This window comes from Canis lupus, chromosome 23 (genome assembly GCF_011100685.1).
Source record: "Canis lupus familiaris isolate Mischka breed German Shepherd chromosome 23, alternate assembly UU_Cfam_GSD_1.0, whole genome shotgun sequence".
Taxonomy (NCBI): Eukaryota; Metazoa; Chordata; class Mammalia; order Carnivora; family Canidae; genus Canis; species Canis lupus.
This window is the reverse complement of record NC_049244.1, coordinates 28585153-28604460: the sequence shown is the minus strand read 5'-3', so window position 1 is coordinate 28604460 and position 19308 is coordinate 28585153. Positions and strand designations below refer to the sequence as shown.

The 19308-nt window shown below is 38.2% G+C and overlaps 1 protein-coding gene across 1 annotated transcript in view; it reads left to right on the top strand.

Annotated features, from left to right (window-relative positions):
- LOC119877453 (collagen alpha-1(I) chain-like) overlaps positions 1-19308 on the top strand; it is a 59247-nt gene that overhangs the window by 5914 nt on the left and 34025 nt on the right. The window contains exons 3-5 of the mRNA XM_038571347.1: positions 13391-13452; positions 14231-14303; positions 15276-15320. Coding sequence (XP_038427275.1) covers positions 13391-13452; positions 14231-14303; positions 15276-15320 — 180 coding nt within the window. The remainder of the gene's footprint in view (positions 1-13390; positions 13453-14230; positions 14304-15275; positions 15321-19308) is intronic.

Genomic DNA, 19308 nt, shown 5'->3' with positions numbered 1-19308 from the left:
GCACACTGGGGTTTGAGAGAGCTTTGAGGAGTACCAAAGACTACCAAAATGGTACATTTCACACTTAAAAGTTTTCTAGCCCACCATTTTCTAGAAGTCATATTTTTTTGCAAAGCTTTCATCTTTGCCTGAACTTGTCCCAAGTCCTTTCAGGCCTCCTGCAGAAATCATCTCTCTCCACTGTGCTTTCCATTGTGAGAATAAATGAGAAAAAGGGCACAAAAATGCCATTATGATAATAAATTAAAGAGAGAGATCAACGGCACAGAAATTGCTCAAGGTTTTATGAGGATTCAGAAGCTTAGCCCTGGACAGTCATGCACAAAGACCCTATTCCTATCGAGCGTACTACACAAAATCGGGAACTCACAGCAAAGAGACAAGTTTACAAAATAGCTAACAGAAAGGAGAATTGCAATTTGGCAAGATGGTTTTGCAAGATAGATGATAGAGAAGGAGAATTACAGATTGGCAGGAAGGAGTTCTTGCAACACAAGCAAATTGTTAAATCTTCAGGTTAAAGAATCCATCACTACAAATAACGATCAGATGGAAAATTAGATTAGCATTTTATATATATATATAATATATGCATATATTATGTGTGTGTATATATACACCTTCAGGGAACCTCCTTGGTTATAAAAGGCAATGTTTATATAGCCCTATTTCAGAAGATATTAAAAATAATATTGCCCCCAAAAAATAAAAATAATATTGCCAAATATTCTATATTGGGAGGATTAAGAAAATGAGAATTTTGGAAAGAGAGAAAAAAAGCTTTCTACAGGCCAGGAACAAATAAGTTGAAGTGCAAATTAGAGGCTTGAACTGGCCCAAGCAGTCCCTAGTTCAAACAATTGAATGCATAACTATTTTCTAAGAAACTACTACCTCAATCATAGGAATATTAGTATTCAAAGCGAACAGTGTCCCTCTCTAGATTATTGAACAAGAAGCTGACAAACTAGAAATGGCATCGGGCCCTATGAGGAGAGCAAAAGGAACTCTCTGTTATATTCCAAACGATAAAGTACATCTTGTAATGATTGTTACCAGTGATCCTCAAACATCCATTCCCCTCCAGGATCATTAGTCTATATTAGTGTTTCTCAAAGTATGGCCCCCACTACCAGCAGCATCAGTATCACTTGGGAACTCATTAGCAATGTAAATTCTCAGAACCCACTCAGACCTACTGAGTCAGAAATTATGGGTGGTTGGACTCAGCAATCTGTGGTTTAACAAGTCTTCCCCATAATTTTAAGTGTTTGGAAGTGCTGCAGCCACCTTATTACTCCACCAACCCCTCTTCCTCAGAAAAGCCAACACCAGGGATGGCAAAGTAGTGATCAGAGGAAGTCAAGTCCTTTAATACACAATTATAAATACAGCTATAAATAAATATAAATATATATATATTATTATTAAATAAATTAAAATATATTTATATATAAAATAAATATAAAATACAGCTATAAAGGACACAAGTCCTTTAATACACAATTTAATACACAACCAAGTCCTGTCCTACCACAGGACTTCCTTTATTTTTTTTTTATTTTTTTCAGGACTTCCTTTAATATGAAATACTAAACAAATTATATTTTCTGTTGCTTATAGCTGGGAGCATCCTAATTGATAAAGTTTAAATGAGAAAAAATAGTTTGCTTTAGATAAATAGGTTAATGTATTAGTTGGTTGATGATTTGGCTGCTCCTATACAAGATGAGAGAATTCAAAATACTATGACAATGCAAATTATAAAATGTTAAATAATGTACTCTAAATATTAAAGGCAATGTTAATCAATGGGAAGTTACAGAATAAGATGTCAGAGAAACTGAACAAGGGAATATTGTCTGTTTTTTAAATTAGGTGATTTCCATATTAGCATAGAGAGTAAAAAATTGGCTATTAATTTCAGAAACTCCTTTGAAAAATTGTACTTAATTACTAATCAGGAGTTTTTTTAAATTATGTTATTCTGCACATTATTCTTGAAAACTAGTTCGATTTTAGAATTTTTATTTTCTTACATAGTTGTATGTCCCAGACCAGATTTTTTCTAGTTTAATTATTTTTTCTTGTTTAATTACTCAAGTAATGACTACTTAGTGATAGATTCTACTGTGAAATTGCTAAAATAAAATTAAGTTTAGCAAAGTCATTTTTTTTCCAACAAACTTGACAAAAATATTTATTATTTTGAAGCTTGCACATCAACTTGTTTCTATTTTCTAACTTAGGGCAGTTAAAAAGCTATGACATTAGGGAAGAAACTAAATATATTCTTCCCTAATTTAAATGATTAAATTGCTCATTTTGACTCTGAAAAAGCACTTGGAAAGATAAAGATTGCATACTTGATTAAAGAATTTGTATTACTTTTAAAGAAATTCGAATCAATTTTCACTGAACAGCCAACAAAACACATTTGTTTAGGGCTTTTCACTTGACAATACACTTCCATGTACATAATTAAATTTAATCCTCACAACCTTGTGAGGTAAGCAGAGTAGATCTTCCTAATTGCTTTTTATAGCTGACAAGGCCGCAACTCACACAGGTGAAACTCTGAACAAGAATTTCTCACTATTCAGCGTCAAAGCTGGGAATCCAATATCCTCTTGGCTCCCATTTCCTTAAAGCTATCTCAGTGACCCATTAGAGAATATGTGAGAAGCTGCCCTGTTTATTGAATTACCTTTTACAAATTGTCATTTTGTTTTGTTAAATTCTTGCATCTTTCAACTCAACTCAAGGCACTCTGATACCTTGATGGGCATTAACTCTTAAGCCTAGAATATCTGCCCTATAGCTCATTTGATGGCATTCAAGAATGTATTAATTAATAAGGACTTGATTTTATGACATTCTTGGCCATTGTCTCATCTATTCACTTGTTCTTATTTAACCTTCGGACACTGGGGAAATCATGCTCCAAGCAGAAACTATTTTAGAATCCCTTGGGTTTATCTTTTCAGAGTTGAAATTACTGCTAAAATGGAAGTGTAATCCTAAGAGTAAATAATTACAGTCAGGCATTTAGAGAGATTATTCAATAGGTAATTGAGATATGTTCATTAATATGCTTTATTGAAAAATCAACAGAATACATATTAAACACATGTAAGGATCTAAAAGCCACTGAACAGTATAGGAATAGTGATTTTATCATTCGAAGTGGTAAAGTTTTCTTTCTTCTGATCTTATATTTATATATAAACCAGACTAGGGGCAAGGAATTGAGAGATTTTGTTTCAAGTGTTAAGATTTCATAATGGTTTTGGATAGTATGAAGGACATACAATTACACCTTTTCTACATTCCATTATTTAAATCAAGAATTACAATTATCGGGAATCCCTGTGTGACTCAGCGGTTTAGCACCTACCTGCCTTTGGCCCAGGGCGTGATCCTGGGGTCCCAGAGATCGAGTCCCACATTAGGCTCCATGCATGGAGCCTGCTTCTCCCTCTGCCTATGTTTCTGCCTCTCTCTCTCTCTATTTCTCTGTGTCTCTCATAAATAAATAAATAAAATCTTAAAAAAAAAAAAAAGGAATTACAATTCTCAGTTGCTGCATCACTTCAATCAGTAAACAGCTATGAAGGAAGGAATTAAAAAGATAAAAACATATTTTTGATTACTTTTATGATGAGGAATAGAAGCAGGAAAATGTTCACCTTTAGCCCAGAAAGCTGACTTATAGCCTGCATAATTTCGATAAGGATCAAATATGTACTATTTACTACATATTTAAAGGGTCTCATGACTGCCTGTACATCTCACTGATAGTTAATACCATGCTGAATGATAAGCACCAGAGAAATCTTGCGAAAGTAGTTCGATGAGTAGAAATTTGAAGAAAACATTCATAATCTAATACTCCTGCACATCCCCTCCCCCATGAGCACTGAGCATAAAACCACCAGCTTCATACAGCAAAAGTGCAGCTCTTCCTGTCCCTGTGCTACTTAAATAAACTAAGTTGTACCATAAAATGTCTCAAGAATTGTTTCTTGACCATCTCACTCAATGATCTCACAACACTTAGAGCAAGACGCTGTTCAAGGACTTCTTGCATTACTAAGGATTATATAATGCTACTAGGCATAGGGCAGCTATAGTGAAAATGGCCAGTTAAGAATCTATGAAGCTTTAAATCATCATGACTATCCCCCTGACTTTGGCAATGGCTCTCCATCTTCCAAATGGCATACATGCTTGAGAAGGTACAAACCCTGTCAGCTTTGATTTTTGAAAATATGCATCACCAAGTGATCTACATCGATTGCATTGATGGTTCTCAAAAGTACCACCCAGGAACTTTTTAGAAGTACAAATTCTGTGGCACAACGGCAGACCTACTGAATTAGCAACTCTGGGGGTAGGGCCCTGCATTCTATCATTTTAACTAGTCCTTCGGGTGATTGAAGTGCTAAAATTTGAGCACTGATCTACAGGAAACTTAAAACTTTCATCTAAAAATATTTTGATCAGTAGTCCAGTAGTCCTCAACTCTGAAAAATAGTGTCAGGGTGTATATCAGTATTTTAAACCTTTTCCAGCATTTCTCAAAAAATGAATTAAATTCTTAAAATAATGTTCTTAAAGTTATAGGACTTTGATTTTCTTTGAGTAGATACCTGTTGGCCTAAAACGAGTTATTTTACGTGACCAGGGGAAATGACATCAAGACCATAAAGAGATCACATTTTTCCCCTCTTACATAACCCTGAGCTTCACGTTAGCATAGCCACAGTTTGGTATGGAGGAAAACAAAAATTAGAGGGGCATTGCACGGACAATGGAGCTATAGTTTTGTTTGCAGCTCTAAGTCAGTCTTTGTTTTCTTATTTCAGGTCAGGACCTTTGGAACAATGCGTCTTTGACCAGGTATATCAAGCTTTAGCAGCCTTGTTAGATCAAAGAATGGGGGGAAGCTTCATTAAATAGAAAATGCCATTCTATTGAAACAGTGTATTCCTTAGAGAAATAGTCTCAGCCTTTAAAAACAAAACATATTTTTAAGAAGCTGTATAACATTTCTGAGGCTATAACATTTCTTCTAAAGTACATTATATAGAAATTGTATGTTGGGGATAGAGCAAAAGGATCATATTTAAGACTAATGAAATAGGATTTTACACTATTCAATAAGTGTAAACACTTTGATTACAAACTATGCATTCCTATAGACCAAAATACTTCTGTTATATTCTTTATTTATCTTGAGATGTACTTACAGGCTATAGCCTAGTTTAGAGGTAAATATTATAATAGGGATAATGGTATAGGACACAATTATAAGGACTGCTTATTAAAGGCAGTTAATTGTAGAAGAAAGGAAGAAAAGTAAGATGAGTCAGGAGTTTCTACTAAGCAGATAGGGACACCTGGGTGGTGCAGTCCCCCATTAAGTGTCCAACTCTTGATTTCAGCTCAGATCATGATCTCAGGGTTGTGAGATCGAGCCCTGTGTTGGGTTCTGCACTGAGCATACAGTCTGCTTGAGATTCTCTCTCTCCCTCTGCCCATCTCCCTGCTCACACTCTCTTTCTCTCTCTCTCTCTCTCTCTCCCAAAATAAATAAATTAATCTTTAAAAAAAAAAAAAGAGGAGGATATACATGAGAAAACTGGGCATTTGAATACATCACCAAGGAGCAAAATATAGCAAAGAAATCCAACATAGAGGTGATTTTATCCAGAGATAAGTTACAGTAACTACGTTATAATTGCAAATAACAGATGAGTTTGTAATAGCTTGATTACATCTTAATGAATTCTTAAAGACTTTCTTTAGTGCTATAATCTTTCTACTGTGTAGTCTTTAACAGCAATAACATGCTTTTGCTCTATGTGTGTTAACTGCCCTGCTTGGAAGGATAGTAAATGGTGTGTTTAATATTGATTACACCAATATAGGAATTTTAAGGTCTGTTGTATTTGGAAATTATTCCATTACAAGTAACAAGTCCTTTGCAAATATAAATGGGGGTATGGGTAGGGGACCTTTGAGATTTAGCAGTATTAGAACATCTCCATCTTCATAGTGCTATCTACTACAGAGCAAAATACACTGAAAGAACATCCTCTATCACAGAACGTCCTCTATCTTAATTTGGTGGAGTTGGGACCTCAAGCTCTTCAGAATAGGACCACATACAACATTACTTTTGAAGCCACCCTATAGCATGGACTCTTGTGTATTAGGTATGGTATAAATACCATTTTTGTGTTATACCATTCCTCTAGAGCTGGATTTTCTCAGAAACCAAGGCAACTTAAGTTTCAGGGCCATTCACTTACAGAGGCCCCTTTGAAAGTCCTTGAAGAGACTCTAGCAATGTTCTCATAGTCTTATGGTTTGATAAAATTTACAAAGGATATTTTTGCTGCAATTAATTTCAGAGTTACTCTTTTTGCTGACCTTTCCCCCTTCACACTTTTCCTATCAAGTAGCATTGGAGCACCCAAGGGCAAAATTTTGGATCTGGCTTACAAGAAGTTGAGATGGAGATATGTTTAGATTTCATTTGGATTTAGTGAGGTACACAAATATGGTTTGTAGTCCTATTTGTGTGCAATTAAGTTATTGCTGGCTGTCCTGGTAGGGAAAAGACATCCATGAATATTTCATTCCCTACTATTCTAAATTACAAGGCCTGGGATCCCTGGGTGGCTCAGTGGTTTAGCACCTGCCTTCGGCCCAGGGTGTGATCCTGGAGTCCCAGGATCTAGTCTCACATCAGGCTCCCTGCATGGAGCTTGCTTCTCCCTCTGCCTATGTCTCTCTCTCTCTCTCTCTCTCTCTCTCTCTCTGTGTGTGTGTGTGTCTCTCATGAATAAATAAATAAAATCTTTTAAATAAATAAATAAATAAATTACAAGGCCTAAATCTTTATATATATAAATGCATCCACTGGTGCCTAGCACCTGAAGTATGTGGGTGGAGATAGCCAGAAGCTAGACTATGGAACTTTCATATACTGTTATAAAAAAAAATATATATATATATATATATATATATATATATATATATATATATATATATATAAATTAACTATGTTAGAGTATCCAGATTTTTTTATTATCTCCTTAAAGAATGTGGATTGATTGTTAAAGAATCTGAAACCCAAAAATGTAGGAACAAAACATCTTAGGGTACACTAGTTAGTTGTTCAAAACACTTATTTTTCCAGATTTTGTGATCTCAAATTTAGCACCCAAATTTGTAATTTGTTGTGATTTCTTATTCTATTCTAATAGTCAACTTGTCTCTAATTTAATACTTATAATTTTATATTATTTTTCTTAGAAGTTCCCCCAAATTGAATGACTTTCAAGCCTCTGTTAAAAAAGGGACAGCAGGCCCAAAATGGAGTCATTTATGCTAAGTCCCATGCCACCAAACTGAGACATACTACCCAATTTAATTACAGTTTTAGCATCTCCCAGGAATGGCATCTTAGTCATCTGGAATCACTTGGTCAGCACTAGTGAAGTAGTCTGCCTGATAGACCCCTGCCATCCCCTGAAGGAAGATAAACTTGCTACAACCAATCTGCTTTTTTACTAATACAACTTCCTTATCTCTTTCCCTTGTTCCTGTAAAAGCCTTTCATTTTATATATCTTCTCAGATCTAGTTAGGATGATGCCCAATTTGTGAATTGTTGAATAAAGCCAGTAAGGTCTTTAAAATTTACTCAGTTGAATTTAGCTTTTTAACAAATTTGTTGGCAGCAGTGGGACCCAAAGGAAATTTCTGATGGATTTCTGGAACAGCAAGAAACACGGGCACTGGTATCCACAAACCCTTCAAGTACTCTTTCTCACCATTTCTGAAGGCTGTGGAAAAATTCTTCTCCATTCTGATCTCTGCTGTCTTTGTTTTTTGTTTTTTTAAGATTATATTTATTTATTTGAGAGAGAGCATGAGCAGTAAGGAGGAGGGGACGGAGGGGGAGAGAGAGGGACAAGCAGACTCCCTGCTGGGTGCAGAGCCCAATTTAGGATGCTCAACCAACTGATCCACCCAGGCTCCCCAGTGAACTCCTGCTGTCTTTGTATTGAACTCCATATCTAATTGGCTTTCTATTCTAGATCAGCAAGTCCGTTTAGACAGACAGAAAGCTCTAATAGAATGTCAGTTCTTAGCTCTTCTTGGTTCAGTCCACAATTCCCAGTCCAGGGCTTAGCAGGTCAGTTTAAGCTGGAAGAATATTCTACTTAGAACTCAAGTCTTCAGCCCTTTGTTTGTCCACAGTTCCTCATTTGATTTGAATCCCAGTCCACAGTCCCATTTGTTGGGGTATGCTGGTTCCATCTTTTCCCCAGTCCCCAGTTCTGTTTTGGGAATTGCTGGGGGTACACACAAGGCCTTTTATTGGCCAGTCCACAGTAACATCTCTTTTGTTACTTTGGTGTGTTAATGTGATTGTTTTGTGTAGGTAAAGGCTATTGCTAAAGACAATATCAAAAGCCAAAAGCCACAAAGTTGGTAGGCATGAGTCAAGCACTTAAAAGCTTTTTGAATGCTCACCACTTAACTCTGAGACTCCTGAATTAGGATAAATTGGTCATGGAAGAGTTAGACTGACACTAGGTCCCCTGCCAACTTTAAGAAAATTTCTGTGTAATAAAGTACAACTTAAAACACCATACCTTCCCCAACCTAGCATCACATTTCTCTTAAGTATTAATTTGGTTCCCAGAGACCCAAAGTGTAGATAAAGAGATAGATCTTGGAATGCCTGGGTGGCTTGGGATGCCTGGATGCTCAGCAGTTGAGCATCTACCTTCGGCTCGGGGTGTGATCCTGGGATCTGGGATTGAGTCCCACATTGCAGTCCCTGCAGGGAGCCTGCTTCTCCCTCTGCCTATGTCTCCGCCTCTCTCTCTCTCTCTCTCTCTCTCTGTGTGTCTCATGAATAAATAAATAAAATCTTTTTAAAAAGAAAGAAAGAAATAGATCCTTAATTCCCAAAGAATTCAGTGTGCCATCTTCTAGCACACCTGCTTATTTTATGCCTAAGAACTGTGGTCCTGGAAACTGTAGATATCTACAAAAATAGCAAAGTCTTACTAAAAACAACCTAGAATTATAATGGCCATTCTGAGAACTACACCAATTAGATGAGATTGTTCATTTAAGAAGTGTACTTGAAAACAAGCGTTCCTAAATCAAATAAACAGAATTGAATACCTATTTTAATTGGCATGCAGAAGCCTCCAAAATGCTTCAAAATTCCAAAGTAGCTTCATTGAAAGATATGTTGCAAAAGGCTAATGTAAAATTAAAAATATAAGAGACACCCAAAACAAAAGACTTTAAGACTGACATAACTCCTATTGCTCCATCCATCCTCCTTTATTTGAGTATTCTTTCTAGTAATCATCTGTCTGAATTGTCTTTGCACTCTGAAGAGACTATAAGACTGTTAACAAAAGTCTACCAAAGCAGTGGTCTTACAGATGCCCCCATATCTACCTTTGAAGGTGGACCCCCATATCAGCTCTTCCAGGGTTGACAGGACTCTGAGGGATTTTCTGGTAAACTGCTATAATTTATAGTTTACAGTTTATAATTTACAAGTTCCTCTTAAACAGCCAAGGGAAACTAAAAACTGATGGAAAACCTTACCAAATTCTGGTAAACACTGGAACCTACAAATGGGATCCTGGTAAAAGTTGGCAGAAACCAGCAAAGGGTGAGAATTTTTACCAGGGTCAGCTTTCCCAAATCTCTGTCTATAATGCCTGCTGGAAGGATGAAAATAAAGTTTCATGTTATCCCTTCCTTTCCAAATCCATATTCATTGTTTATTAATCTCATCTCTCTCAGGGACAGCCCTTATCTCCTTCTTTGTCTTGTTTTGTGTCCTGAGAGCTTCACTTGGTAACTGTCAGGTCAAGGACCCCAAAATACAGTCAAACAGGAATGTGGGTTATACTGTATTTGTGGTTAGATATGGCTAGACAGGGGATCCCTAGGTGGCTCAGCGGTTTAGCACCTGCCTTCCGCCCAGGGCGTGATCCTGCAGTCCCGGATCGAGTCCCACATGGGGCTCCCTGATGGGGCCTGCTTCTCCCTCTGTCTGTGTCTCTGCCTCTCTCTCTCTTTCTCTGTGTCTCTCATGAATAAATAAAATCTTAAAAAAAAGAAAAAAAAGATATGGCTAGACAGAAATGTGGGTTAAAGTCCATTCGTGGCTAGGGTCCTACCAAACTGCTGCCAGCCCTCAGAGAAATGATCTAAGTCTTTCTTTCTTTTGGCTGTCTTTGGGAGTGGCTTTGGACCTTGCCAGGATAATATCTTCTGTATCTTCTTTGAGGATGCCTCTTGCATACACAAAGGGGTTGTTTGATAATCTCAGGAATATTAACTCTTTGCCCCAGCTGAAAACTGAGAAGATATCTGAAAGGATTTTTTTCAGTTTCTCTGTGGTCAGAAATTGGCCAAATTGGAAGCTGATATTCAGAGTCTGATAGAACTTTTTAAATGCCTTTTCTAAGCTAAATGTACCCAAAGGGAAATAAACTTTCTGAAGTCTTTGTGAAAGGATGTATTAAAGCATTCCAAAACAAGGCTCTAAATCCAGAACGTAAGAATCTTTTTGATTTTCATCTAAGTTGAAGATCTCCCTGATATAAAGGAGCAAACTGAAGATAATGTAGTTGGATGAATGGTTCAGCCATTGATATCATTTGGCTACATTTAGGCTACAACCTAGTTCTTTGAGGAATTAAAAGCAACTATCCTTGTCTTGGCAAATTTTGGAAAACTAGAAATATAACTCTAGGAACAATTCAGCTTTACCAGATGAGTAGGGAAGGTCCTGGCAGGTCCAGGAACCTGAGGATATTTTGGGGACCTTGAGGAGAGAAGAATTCACCCAAACTATAGATACTGCCAGTAACACCTGATGGAGGATCTGTGGTTTGGCTTCTTGGCCTCAAGAGGTTTTAAAAGTTTAATTGGAGAGTTCTTATGTGAAATTCCAACAGAACATGCTTTAAAAGAGCATATACAATCCATTGCTATTCCTGCTGCATTTACGTAAATAATCAGACCAAATTTAGTGTAAACAGATTAGTCTTATTATGGTCATTTTTGTAAAAAAATGAGAGTGATTGCAGGAGCACCTGGGTGGCTCAGTTGGTTGAGTGTCCAACTCTTGATTTCAGCTTAGGTTGTGATCTTGGGATTGTGGGATCGAGCCTCTCATTGGACTTTTGCTCAGTGGGAAGTCTACTTGAGATTCTCTCTCTCCCTCTTCCTCTGCCCTTCCTTCCCACACTCTCCCTCAAATGAATAATTTTTTTTAATGAGGGTGATTGCAGAGAGAAAAATTATGCTTGTACCTCTGGGGTATTAGACCCTAATCCTGTTAATTGTCTTTAAAGTTTTATCATATACCTACAAACTGGACTGGATCCTGAATTCTTCTAGTTTCCTCAAATATCAAGCTATGATTCTCCAAACTGATTTTTTCAATTTTCTCCCATTTTTCTGAATCAGAATTACTAAGAACAAAGACTATCCTTGAATCTCCTTGGAAGGAAGTATATCAGGTCCTCCTCACTAGCCAGATGGCAGTCAAACTTCAGGGATTTGAACTTTGGGAACCACATCTCCTAATTAACCTGCTTCTTTACAAGACATGGGATCAAGAGGATCAAAAACATTTCCTTCCATTCCTCCCTCCCTCTCTGACCATCCTTTTCCTATTTTTTACACCAGGGAGTTCTTTGTGATTCTTTTGTCCACCTTTTGCCCATCGTAAATTTCTCCCTAATTTCCAATACCTCAGTTTCTATGGAACAAACTCAGCCCCCTCTCTGTCATGTCCATTTCCCTGTCTCTGGTTAACAATCCCAAACTTGGGAACTTGCATCCAGGATCTCTACAAAGAAAGGGGTAACCAGAGTAAGATTGCCTGTGTGGCCTACAGACCTTTAAATTTTATGGGCCTCCATGACTGTCACTTTTCCAGTCATGGGTCACAGACTCAAATGGAAATGACTAGGAAGCATTCATGATTCAAAGTCAGCTTCCTTTGGTAGATCACTGTTCCCCTGGCTAGGAATAAGTGCCAATGAGACTATGATCAGGAACCTCTCCTTAATTCTTGGAGATATTGCAGAATCTCTTGCTAAAGCAATAGCTGTCCAACAAAAAATTCTTAGACTCTCTGACCGAGGTAGTTCTTGATAATAGAATAGCCTTTGATTATATTTTAGCTGAGCAAGTATATGTCTGTGGCAAACACCAGCTGGAACACTCAGATTAACATTTCAGGGGAAGATGGAACTCAGCTACATAAGATCACTGAAGAAGCCACTTGGTTTAAGAAAGTGACTCCTTCAGGACATCTAGGTGGCCCAGTGGTTGAGTGTCTGCCTTCGGCTCTGGGCCTGATCCCAGGTCCCAGGATTGAGTCCCACGTCGGGCTCCCTGCATGGAGCCTGCTTCTCCCTCTGCCTGTGTCTCTGCCTCTCTCTGTGTGTCTCTCATGAATGAATAAATAAAATCTTCAAAAGAAAGAAAGAGAAGAAAGAGAAAGAAAGAAAGAAAGAAAGAAAGAAAGAAAGAAAGAAAGAAAGAAAGAAAGAAAGAAAGAAAGAAAGAAAGAAAGAGAGAGAAAGAAAGAAACTCCTTCAATAGGGTCTTTCTTCAGCTTATGTGATTTTGATTGGTTTGAGTCTTGGGGAAACATGGCTCCAAAGTGAATTCCAGACATTGAGAATTCTCCTGCTTATAATAATCACAGTGGCCTTCTTGGTGTACTGTATTCCCTCCAAAGCTTTTAGTGCCTGTTCCCAGCCACTAGCCAACAAGCAAATGATTTCCCTAAGACTTGAACATCAGAAAAGGAACAAAGAGAATTGCCAACTTAGAAATGTGAACCTGAAGTCATGACCTGTGAATACCACAGGGATTCAGCAGAAAGATACCACGAACTGTAAATACCACAAAGAAGATGAGCAAAAATTGCAAGAACCTCAGAAAAGTAAGTAGGAGTGGCACTAATGCCTTTTGTTTGGATCACATCTCTAGTTAGGTTGAAAGTCTTGTCGAAGGTGGGGAATCATTAAGAAAGAGACAACAGTACCCAAATGGGATCACTTATGCTAAGCCCATGTCACCAAACTGAAACCTTTTTTTTTTTTTAATATTTTGTTTATTTATCCATGAGAGACACAGAGAGAGACAGAGAGAGGCAAAGGGAGAAGCAGGCTCCATGCAGGATGCCTGATGTGAGACTCAATCCCAGGTTTCCAGGATCACGCCCTGGGCTGAAGGCAACGCTAAACCACTGAGCCACCGAGGCTTCCCATCAAACTGAGACTTAATAGCCAACTTAATTACACTTTCAGCATCTCCCAGGAATAGAATCTTAAATCAGCCAATCTGGAATCATCTGGTCAGCACTTATGAGGTAGGTAATATGCCTGATAGACCCCTACTGTCCCCTAAACCAAGATGATCTTGTCACAACCAATCCACTTTTTACCAGCATAAGTTCCTCTGCTTTTTAATTTTGTACAGCTCTGCAGAGCTTTTATCTGCTAGATGGGATATTGCCCAATTCATGAATTAATGAATAAAGCCAACAAAGTCTTTAAAATTTACTCAGTTGAATTTTGTTTTTTAATACCTCTCAAAAACATGGATCTCTACCTAAGAGGATTTAAGTTGTCTTCCCTGCAGAATAGTTACAATGGTTTTATTTTTAACCTCTATATCCTCAGTAAATGAAATAAAATCTAATATCAAAGAAAGAAGGAAGAGAGGGAAGAGTGAGGGAAGGAAGAGGAGAAAGGGACCTATCTGGGGGAAGTATCTCACTATGAGGTAGTGAATCAGGATCTAGCGTCAGACAGACAAGCAAACCGGGAGCTAAAATCTTTTAACTGCTCTCACTTATGAGTATGTTCCAAGTTATCTCACTTCCTTAAACCTCAGTTCTCTCATCCATAAGGTTAAGGGATAATACCATTGATTTTGTAAAGTTACTATGAATATTAAATGACAATGTATGTAAAGAAACTTGCCAAGTTCCTGGCACATATTAGGCACTTAATAATAATGTAAAATTCCTTATTCTTGAGTACATAATCAAAGTTGAACATCTTCAAATAGCCTTACTAATATGCTGCCTTTAGGATGAGCAGGAAATAACTAATTCTAGCATTTTTTTTATGCTCTCTTCACAGCAAATTACAAACAGTACAACATACGTGGGAAGTTCATTTCTTTTTCTGTTAAAGCATGGAACTGTCGTACGAGGTGAGAAAATACGTCGTCTTCCATTCTGAACAAAAGTTAGCAAATAAAATGTTGCAGACAAACTGAGAAGTAGAATAGGATGGCAAATCTAGGAATGTGCATAAAAAGCTACATTGTAGTGCACAGAAAAGGGTTTTACTTTGAGTTAATGTGCATATTTCAAAGACAAAGGTTTGGTGTTTATCCATTTACTGGGTCCTGTGTTTCAGGGGCATCTTTACAGTAGATTAGGAAAGTGTGGGAACAGATAACAGGATTAGAAATAGCTCAAAAGTCAACACAGGGTCCAGGTATCTCGCAGACATGTCTAACATTTTATAAAAGTGATAGATGACCTATGATAATATGGACACAAAGGAGGGAACACCCTTAGAAGGGACCATAATAAGCATGAACTTGTCAGTCTTAAATTCAGGAAAAGGGAGTGGAAGATAAAAGGGGCTTGATATTAAGGAAAAGGAAAACAAAACAAAACAAAACAAAACAGTGGTTAAAATGCAACACAATAACCTGAAATCTCTCAGTGCTCCTATTCATCAGCAACTTCAAAGTATACTTAGTTATTTATCCTTATGCTGGAAGGGGTTTTAAAACCCATAAAACGATGGGTACAAGCACTTCATTGGTCACTCAGGTTCAGAAAATCTAGTCTCTGGTGCATAAGCTTTTCACCAGAGGTGTTTTTCTAGGTGTAGTCATAGTTCCTTTCTTTGAAAGAGGATTACATGCTACCTGAATTTCCAAAGACATTTGATTCTGTCTTCTTTGGCCTCAGATTCCAGAGAAACATGCACAGATTGTGGAGTATTTACCATTAACCAAATAAAACAAGTGAATTTTAACTGATATACCTGTACCCTCTCTTTGTTCCTTAGGTATCTGAATTGTCCACCTTTCTATTGCTCGTTGCACTAGAATCTTGGGACTGGAAGAGATCTGATAAGATACTTAATCTTTTCTTTCCTGATGTAGAAAGCATCACTACAATATCCCCCAAGGAGATGCCTTCTGCAAAAGGTGGCCCATTCCTCTACCTTTCATTTTTTAGAAAGTTCATCCTTAGGATTGTATCACAACCTTTCTCTGAAAAATTTTTCCATTAGTTTGGCTGTTTCCTCTGGAACATCTCAAATGCACCTCCACTTTCTTCTACAAATTAATCCTATGGGTCTAGTGAAACACATAAGAAACAAATACATACAAAAACCAACTATGTCTTAAATTTCTTCCTCTCAAAAGCTAACATCCAAGATTCCTTCAAGCACTTCTGTGTCAGGATAACATTTATCATCCTCCTAATCCCTTCGCCACTACTGACCATGACCCCATCCCATGAACCAATTCCACAGGCTTATATTCACAGTGCCTTCCATCTAACAGGGACTTTGCTAGTCATCCAGGACATACGGGGGATCAAACAGCCCCCCAGGACCAAGGTGGGAAAGTCAGAAAAGATTGCCCTAAGGGACTTAAGATTGAGTTAAGATCTGAAAGAAGAGTAAATACTAACTAAGGGAGGACAGTGAAGGGCACAATTGGAACAAAGACCCTGGCTGGGAGTGGCAGGGGAACAGGGAGAAGTAGAAGAAGGATACTGTAGATGGGGTGCAGAGAGCAAAGGGAGGCAAGATAAGCATGCAGCAGGAGAGGATCAGGGCCAGACCACATCAGTCCCTCCATGTTGGGCAACTTTGTCTTTATCCTACAAGCAAGTAGAAGCCAATGAAAGACTGTAAGCGTGGGGCTGGGGAATTTCCTGTCAGGTTTGTGTCTCCAGGAGACCTCTCTGACTGTAGTTGGAAGAACTGCTTAGACAGGACAGCAGTGGTTAGAGGAAGACCAAGAAGAAGGCTGTTACAGCATTTCAGACAAGAGGTCATGATGGCCTCTGGGCTAAGATGATGAGAGAGAAGACGACAGATTGATTCGAAGGATGTTTAGGGATAGAATTGAAAGGACTTGGCAATAAATTAGGTATTGACTGAGGGAGCCGAAAATGCCAAAGATGACTCCTAGGTCTCTGCCTGAATGATAGATGGATGGTGGTGGTGCCATTTGCTCAGACAGAGAAGACAAGTTTTGGGGAGGAGAAGAATAAGAGAGTGAATGCTAATGACTAGAAAGCCATTCGTCTTCATGCAAGCCATCAGTTACAATTCCCAGGCATCTTGCAGGTTATGGAGTGCTGCAGACTGAATGTTTCTGTCCCCCCCCCCCCCGCCACCAAATTCATATGTTGACTTCCTATGCCCCAGTGTGATGATATTAGGAGGGGGTCTTTGGGATGTGATTAGGTCATGAGGATGGAGCCCTCATGAATGGGATTCATGCCCTTGAAAATGAGACCCTAAAGAGTTAGTTCCCTTGTCTCCTTCTGCCGCATGAGGATGGAACTGAGAAGTCAGCAATCTGCAACCAGGAAGGGGGCTCTCACCAGGCATTGAACCTGCCAACCCCTCGATCTCAGACTTTCAGCCTCCAGAACTGTGAGAAAAAATTTCTGTGGTTTATAAGTCACTCAGTCTATGAGATTTTGTTATAGCAGCCTGAATGGACAAAGACATGGAGAAAACTACTGGAGGCTTTTTTAAGTAAATAAATAGCTCCTTTTTTTCTTTGTAATTTCTCCCTGCAAATAGAGGAGACTGTTATTATTACCCTGATAAAATGGTTCACCTTTTAATATCATAGTCAATAGAAATATTAAGGTTAGCTTCATGTTATTATAGCAATTTAACTACCAGTGTTACCTATATATAATCACACGAATTCCAGGAGCAGGGTGCAGTCTCTGCCCTCTATCTTACACTCTACCAGATAATCTTTTCCTCTTGGTTCTGAAGGATAAAAGCTTTTTTTCCTACCCAAGCACAAGGACATGGGCCAAATGTCTTTAATTTCCCCGAGATGTCATTTGAACTATCAAGTGTTTCATGACTTTTTTAAAAGAGGCTTTAAGAAATAGATAACTTTGGTATACTCTCAGGATAAAACCAACTCACTTTAAGGAGCTAAAGCCTCTGAACAGTTCTTAAACCAAGCTGTACTGAAAATTATATTATTTCTCCTAGAGCCTGCATCAGCCACTCAAAACTTTTACATAACATTTCAAATCTCAACGTAGATTTTTTTGGGGGTATGAAGGGAGTCCTTAATTGTTATATTGTTATTCAGAGCAGGTATGAGAGCCAAAATAAAGAGCAAATGTTCTGGGCAGCCCAGTTGGCTCAGTGGTTTAGCGCTGCCTTCAGCCCAGGGCATGATCCTGGAGACCTGGGATCAAGTCCCACGTTGGGCTCCCTGCATGGAGCCTGCTTCTCCCTCTGCCTGTGTCTCTACCTCTCTCTCTCTCATCTTTGTGTATTCTCATGAATAAATAAATCAAATCTTTTTTTTTTTTTAATCAAATCTTTAAAAAAAAAAGAGCAAATGTTCTAATGTTCAAATTACATCCAAATATTTAACAACCCTACTATTCATTAAGTAACCCAGCAAGAAATAAAAATCCAGTGACCCTGTTTGAACTAGAAACCTTTTCTTAAGCCATTGAAGAGAAACTTTCAAACAACCTCCAATAATATTTTGGTTTTAATCCTTAATTACAATATAGCTACTGTACATGTCCCCCTGGTCCTCAAAGACAATGCTTCTCATTTTAAGCAGATTAATCAGAGCAGGTCTTGATGCAGATATACCTGCTGTGACTGCAGTGTGTGGTTCTTGGATCACTTTATAAACATTTGAGTACCAGCTCCTTCTACTCATCGAGACTAATAAGCTTCACAGAGAGGGCACCTAGTTCATTTTTACATTTTTATCACTTATAAATATGTTCTACATACAGTATGTATGAGAGAAATTGTTCAATAATTGAAGGAATTAAGGAATTCCATTAAATAAGATGACCAAGCAGAGCTCTTTTAAGCTTGGCATTCAGTCCCATCCAGGTCAACATTTTTTGTCCATATTTATATGAGGACATCAATAATAACATGATTATAATTTCAGATAACAAAAATATAGAAATAGTAAAAAATATTAGATTAATTTTGTTGGAAGATGATACTATATTTTTAAGATTCTAATTCATATATATATATACATACATATATATATATGTATGTATATATATATTTGTACATATCCCTGGCCCCAAAGGCCACTCTCCTTATTTTAAGCAGATTCACTGTTAAATAAGCAAGACATTTCAGGTCAGTTCATAGATGATATCTCTTGATCAGAAAGAAGTCTTTCTATTCAATAGAGCAAAGCAGCATCAGCACAGATCATCCCCAATTCTTGTCTGTTAATTAACCATCCTGTATTTTCTGACTCCTCATATGTGGAATACATAGAAGATATTCAAGTCCACGAGGCTAGCACAGGGTGGTATAAATTGAGGGACAAGAGCTCAAACCAGTAGACTCCTCTGTCACTTAGTCTTTTATCAGGGTGGTTTCTCTATCATTGACAAGTTGGTCTTCAGGCATTAACCTGCCCTCTGGACTCAGCCTACAGGACACTTTTCTCCTTGGTAGTCGTATTGCCCCTTTCTACATCCCTGCTAAGACTCACAGTACACACTGGAAAGAGCACTGAACCTGGACTCAAACAGGCAAAATCCAACCCCAGCACTGATCCAAGAGAGCTGGGTGAACCTCAGGCAAACCTCTTAATCTCTACTTCAACATCCATAAAATAAATGGCACATTTCCCCCCTAGATCTTAGCAGCCTCTGTCAACTAAAAATAACCCCATCTTCACCATCTCTTGCCCTCACCTGCATAACAGGATCCCAGCCCCTGAACTTCCCAACCTCCACATTCCTGAACTTCCCAACCTGGGACGCCTGGGTGGCTCAGTGATTGAGCATCTGCCTTCAGCTCAGGGCCTGATCCCAGAGTTCCGGGATGGAGTCCCACATGGGTCTCCTTGCCTGGAACCTGCTTCTCCTCCCTCTGCCTGCATCTCTGCCTCTCTTTCTGTGTCTCTAATGAATAAATAA